Source organism: Drosophila teissieri, chromosome 3R (genome assembly GCF_016746235.2).
Source record: "Drosophila teissieri strain GT53w chromosome 3R, Prin_Dtei_1.1, whole genome shotgun sequence".
Classification (NCBI taxonomy): domain Eukaryota; kingdom Metazoa; phylum Arthropoda; class Insecta; order Diptera; family Drosophilidae; genus Drosophila; species Drosophila teissieri.
The window spans coordinates 1,471,482-1,478,397 of record NC_053032.1 but is presented as its reverse complement, the minus strand read 5'-3'; the positions used below and the strand labels follow the sequence as shown (position 1 = coordinate 1,478,397).

Below are 6,916 nucleotides of genomic sequence, written 5' to 3'. Positions count from 1 at the left end.
TAGAATTGGTTTCTTGGTTCTATCGTTTATTACTGATAATTCTTTAAGGTTGCCGAGGAAAGTGGAAGTTGTATTTACTGTGTAATAAATTATGTGTACTGCTTTCTAAGATTTTATAAGTATGTGGATTTCTTAAATTAAATGTGTGTAGTGTGTAAGTAGATTTCATAAACTACGTGTGTATAGTGTACATTAAGTGTAGTGTACTTAAATTAAGTATATGTTGTGTAGGTTTCATAAATTGAGTTTGGTTATGTAGATCTCTATGTTGGGTGTGTGTAGTGTTATAGCTGTAGAAAGAAGTCATCCTTAATTGTAATGTGTTTTAATATTTTTAATTAGTCGACAATGTCATTGTTTTTTAGATATACATACATATATTTTTTTTTAAAACTTCTAAATAGGTATTTTTCGACTGGTGAACAAAACTTAATGAAGCAGTTGCAATACCAGAAAGGTAAGGTAAATTTATGTAAAAAAAAATTATTTATTTGCTTTTGGGCTGGCTCTGATATATATATTTTTACTAGTTGGCCCTGTGCGCTTCGCCGCATGCAGTCTTAAAATTCAGTGCAAAATTCCTAGAATTTGTTATATGAAAGTCATTTATTTTATTTAAAAATTGTTATTTTCAATCCAAAACATTTGGATAAACTATAGTTTTCGTTTGTCCATTTGGAGCGAATACAAATAAAGAGTTTGGAATGCCAACTCTTGAACACGCTACGTATAGCTGCCCCTGAGAAAAACACGGCTCTTCCAAATTCAACCCGCATACTTGAAGCGTTTGTCCTTGTGCCTTATTGATGGACATGACAAATGATAGACGCACTGGGAATTGCAGTCGCTTAAATTCAAACGGCATGTCTGTTGGTATCAACGGAATACGCGGTATGAGCACCATTTCTCCTTTCGCTTTTCCAGTCAATATCGTGGCTTCAATTAAATTCGGCATTCTATTAATTCCCCTTTAGATTATAGAATTGTACAAAAATTGTTTGGCAAAGTGATCAAGCCATTTGTATTTGGAACTTTGCCACTTCCGATTTCTAATAATTGCTTCGAAAACCGTTCTTCAGATTGATCATAGTGCTATTGAACACGCATGTTTATTTTCAATGTCAATTTTTGGACAAATCGCCACAGGAAATAATACTTCAAGCAAGCATTGACCTGATCCGCTAACGTTGCACGTGGAATGACGGGCAATGTTTGTCGGAAATCTCCTTACAAAAATATTATTGCACCACCCAAAATTTGTTGATTGCGACGTAGATCTTGCATTGTTCTGTTTAATGCTTCCAGAGATTTTTTATGGGTCATTCTTCTTCTTCTTCCTCCTCCTTCTTCTTCTGACTTCTTCATGCTCCTTATTCCTTCTTCTTCTTCATCCTCCTTCTTCCTCCTCCATCTTCTTAATCCTTCTCCTCCTTCTTCCTCCTCCATCTTCTTAATCCTCCTCCTTCTTCTTCCTCTTTCTTCTTCCTTCTTCGTCTTCTTCCTCCCCCTTCTTCTGAAAACCTGCGTGATTGTTGATGCTTTAGTGTTCCTGCTTTATTGCGTTCGGCTCGTGTATCTTCTAATTGATGAAGAAGAAGGAGGATGGGGAAGTGGAAGAAGGTGGAAGTGGTGAGTTTAACCTCAAATGCACGATACACATAATTAACACAGTTCAACTTACCACCTCAAAAACAAATGCCTGCTGTTACAATTTATTTATGAACCAAATAAAGTTTGTCTCATGAATTAAATAAAACAAAATGAGCAGAGAAGAATGACATCCTATGTTTTAGAAATGGCGCTGCATGTAAAAAACGGTTTTCCCGCTTTTCTTTTGACTTTTTCCAGAATTTAAACTATCCTATCTCTCAAGTTGGATCGAACTGCACATGGTGTGCGAATTTTATTGTAATCGGTTGAGTGGTTTAGGAGTCCATTGAGGACAAACATTGACACGAGATTTATATATATTAAAGATTTATTTATTTTTATTTTTTTTTGTGTGTAAAATTTTGTTTTTCATGCCCACTGTACTTTGTTGTATCATATGACGTGCCTGGTACACGGATAAGTTTGAACCTGTGCATTCAACCGTCGGACTGCTGCCATGATTGTATCGTATAATTCAGAGACCTATTCGAATCAATTCGTGTCCCAACCGTTTGCTCTATCGCTGTTCGCACGTCACACTGAACACGTTGTTGAAGTCAGAAATCCGCATCGAACCTTTTGCTCGGTTGTAACGAACTTCCGCGATGTGTGGGCGAATGGCCTGACGTTTGAAATAAAATATTTGTACAAAAATTGACACATGTTTTCTTGTTTCATGTATAAATTTCTTTGTAATAAATAGTATATGTGGCGACCGGCGTTGCCAACAACCAAGCATCGGGAGAGACGCTACCGATGGCCTAGTGTCTGAGTGATTACTCATAATTACTCCTGAGCGGACTGCCAAGCAGCGTGGATGTGCGAATACCATAGATCGGAATAAACGAACTGAATATATATATATATATTACCTGTAAATCATAACGCGTGTTACTCTTAGTAAGTGGGTCATTACATTGGCGACGAGTGGAATCGGTTAATGATAATGATAATAACTAAAACTTTGGTAAATTTGATGAATTAGGAAAAAGGCGTGAAATTACGGTAAACGAGTGGCGTGATATAGGCTGTGCGTGAGTGTGTGTGTGATGGAACTTGCCTACCGGCATATACATACACAAAAATGTGGAAAAGAGGAGAGAAGGAATAAGCTGCGTGAGTGCAGATTGCACGTGGCCAACATAAAATGACGTTGAGCACAAAGCGGAATGAGTAAATGCACAATTTTTCGCTTACTCTCATCCAACACACATGCACTCCGACAGATAGGCTGAGTGAAGAGATTACTCTTCGCAAGCTTAAGAGAAAGTGAGTTAGAGAGACACTCTCTAGCAACCAGGATATAAGAAAAATAACCAATAAGAGTAATACTCTTTACAAGCTTGAAAGGTGAGCTGGAGAGAAATTTCTCTAGCAAGCAAAGAGTTGCAAGGGCCGAGTACGCATTATAAGCTCTAAGAGAGGAGCCGAGTAGTGGTACAAGCCAAAGCATATTTTGAAAAAAAAGAAAAGAAACAGAACACGAAATATATAAATAAATAAATATTTTAATAATTAAAAAAAAAAATTTTAATTTAAAAAAAATAATAAAAACGGAGGAAAAAGGAAAAATATTACAAGCTTTTAAGAAAGAGCTGGGTAATCGGTTTGAGTTGCAAACAAAAAGGTTAAAGGTCGGGTGGAGCAGTATTCTCTCCACAAGCCAAAAGAATTCATAAAATTTAAAAGGAAAAACGGAAACAACAAAACCTCAAATGTAAATGGGAGGTATTATTGAACTGAGGCTGGGTAATAATTACAAGCTCCTAAGAGAGCCGGGTATTAATTACAAGTCAAGTCGTAAATCTAATAATGTCTTTCGTCATAAACCCCAATTCTAGGTCCCGTATTGAAAATGACCGACAGTATCATTAAACCGTTTCTGTGCGAGGTGATCGACAAGACAATCCTCCGAAATGAATGGGAGAAGTGGTTAAGGGCGTTTACAATATACCTCGAGGCCGAGGGTATTGTTACCGAGAAGCGGAAGAGGAGTAAGCTACTGCTTTTGGGAGGAGTCCAGCTACAGTCAGTAGTATACTCTCTACCTGGTGCGCTGGTGGAGCCCAGCGACGAAAATAAAGAAGACATCTATAATATCCTCATCGACCATTTAAATAAACACTTCTCACCGAAGCAAAACTCAACGTTTGAAAGACATCTATTCAGAGGCCTGACACCGTTGGACACAGAAAGCTTTGGTGATTTCATGCTGCGACTCCGCCAACAAATGCAACGATGTGCATTCGGATCCTCAAAAGCGGAGATTGAGAATATATGTCCAAAGGATAAAATCATAGATGTGTGGGCACCTCTAGACTTCAAGAAAAGACTTCTGGGAAAGGAGCATTCACTAGAAGAAGTGATAGAAGCATGTCAGGTTGAGGAGCAGATCAACAAAGAATCAAAAGAAATGACATCAAGTGTAATGTGCACACATATCGAATAAGCACTGTATCAAATCAGAACATTGGGAACAATCACATTGTAGCACTTTTGCAACAATGTTTATGTAAGACTTTTCAGTTCCCAGGCATATCTTGAGTGCTCAGCAATCTGACCACACAAGAATGCTATTCAGACCAGAAGTGCAGAGTCGGCATAATTAGCATGCGCGACTGCTCGATCTTTATGTGCACATGACTCTCTTAGACAGCGGCGCTCTCGCTGCGAAAGTTAAGTACATAAGAGCAAAGCAACGTCTCTGCCGACGGCCTCTCTGCCGGCGCAGACGGATTGCATTTGGCTAGCTTGGACTCTTCAAGACCAAGTACAAGTCAGTCGTAAAACAGTCGTCAAAGAGTCTTCAACATGACCTAATTGAATATTAATGAGTCTTAACAGAAGTTGCAATTACACTGATATCATACTGAATCTCTATTTCAATAAAAGTAATATAAAGAACACAAAAATGCATTACAATTATTACATGGCGACCGTGACATGGTCACTTAAGCCTCTAAAACAAAAATAAAAAGAAATATATAAAAGTTAAAATGCGAACAATGTAAAACAACAATAAAAAGAAATATATAAAAGTTAAAATGCGAACAGTGACCATTAAAAAATAAAATTGTGACAATTGATCAAACCCGGACGACAACAGAAGACGCAAACTGGAGGACTCTGCTCCTATCGAGCAAAGGGACGCACCTACTCTACAAGAGGCACTAGAGGTGTGTCCAAACGATGGACCACGCCCACTCACAATAGCTGAGTATAGGGCAAGAAGACAGCCGAAACCAAAAATAAAGAAGAAAAGAAGCCAACCAAACCAAAAATCTGGAAGCGATGAAGCCAAATTGTGCAGTGATGCGCAATAACGCAGTTGAGGCTGTATTTAATACCAATGCCCCAATCTGCCTTAATATTAAGAATAAATACCTCAAGCCGATGCGTGAAAGCGCTGCTTGAAAAATACTAATCTCTGTTAGGCTTTTACTAAAAACATGTGTACGGTATTGAATTATATAGAGCAAGACATTGTAAACCGTACACATGCCCTCTAACTAACTTTTTCTTGGACAGGTATACGTGTAGGAAGAAATTATAGCAATATACAATTTTTAATCAAATTTAATAAATAAAAAAAAAATAATAATAATCGTTCAATTAACAACTATGGGTTGGTTCGGATCTGACGATAGTCATACCAAAGACAACACGGCTAATGTCGTGAACAACGTCAAAATTGTAGATCACACAGAAGATATTCAAGCACTGTGGGTTTTACTCCTAATTTTGACAATTACAAGTGTGGCCCAGTTCCTTCTGACATTGTACATAAAACATAACAAAATATTAAAAAGAAGATATATGAGTAGAGCGAATAATCTAGACAGGGTTTAAAAAAAAAAATTTGTAGCTTCACAAAAAAAAAATATATATATTATAAAAAAAAAAGAACCTAAAAAAAAAAAATAAAATAAAAATATATTAAAGAATGAGTATATAAATATATACTAACAAGTAGGAATATATAAAATAGTATGGAATGGAACGAGTTATATAAAAACATAACAAGAATAAGAAACGAATTTGAAAAATCTCATAAATGTTTGTCACAAAATAGACCTATTTTAGGACCGACAATAAAGAAACATGCAAATATTCTGGTAAATTCCTTCAACGAAGCACGAATACTAGTCTATGATAACAAGGAAAGACTAAATCCAGATCATTGGTCTCAGGTATCGAATGTTCTCATAAAACTTAGACGAAGATTTGAACAACTTAACAATTCCAGCTATATTAACACTAGCTGAATTGACGGAGGAAGAATTGGCTGAGTCAGACATAGAAGAAACAGAAACAAAATCTGTCATCATGGTGGACGAAGCAACTGCCCAGAGGGCATACATAAAAGACATTTCAACGGCGATTCCGGAATTTGACGGTAAAAAGATCAATTTGCGTAGATTTATCACGGCAATCAAGTTGGTTAACCTGACTAAGGGACCACATGAAGCTATTGCCATTGAAGTGATTAAATCAAAAATAATCGGAACAACACTCTATAGAGTACAGAATGAAGTTACAATTGATGCCATAATCAGGAAATTAGAAGAAGTGGTCGTAGGAGAAACAACGGACGTAGTAAGAGCAAAAATGGCAAATGTTTACCAAAAAGGTAAAACAGCCACACAATTTACAAATGAAATTGAAAACCTACTCAAGTCTCTTGAATCTTCATATATAGATGAAGGATTGCAACCAGAACATGCTATCAAATTTAGCACAAAGGAAGCAATCAATACAATGACAAAGAATTGCGATCATGGAAAACTGAAAACAATCCTAGAGGCAGGAACATTTAAGACAATGGACGAAGCAATAAGTAAATACATCCATTGCAGCACTGAGATGACAGGAAGTGCAAGTTCCGTTTTGTTTTACAAGAGAGGACAAGGAAGTTACAACAGAGGTAACTACCGAGGACGAGGAAATGGTCGAGGTGGTAATAATAGAAATAATTATAACCAGAACACCGACCAATACAACAACTATAATAATTATAACAATAGCAATGGCAGAGGACGAGGAGGATATAGAGGAAATAACTACCAGAACAGAGGCGGTGGTAACTATAACAACCAAAACCGCAATTTCTCAAGTTATAGCCAAAATGGTAATGTCAGACATGCACAAGGCACGTCGGAAAACCAGCAGGCTCCCTTAGGGCATCAAGAACAGTAAAACAAAAGGTTCATACCATCAATCTCAATCTAAATATTTTCATTAAAGTAAAGAGGACGAGGAGGATATA

The 6,916-nt window shown here is 36.9% G+C and overlaps 1 protein-coding gene across 1 annotated transcript; it reads left to right on the top strand.

The window, feature by feature from the left end:
- Positions 1-1,586: 1,586 nt before the first annotated feature.
- LOC122622008 lies at positions 1,587-4,099 on the top strand. The gene is made up of 2 exons (XM_043800098.1): positions 1,587-1,629; positions 3,492-4,099. Exons 1-2 carry the CDS (start codon positions 1,587-1,589, stop codon positions 4,097-4,099), a joined length of 651 nt encoding a protein of 216 aa, XP_043656033.1.
- The last annotated feature ends 2,817 nt before the right edge of the window (positions 4,100-6,916 follow it).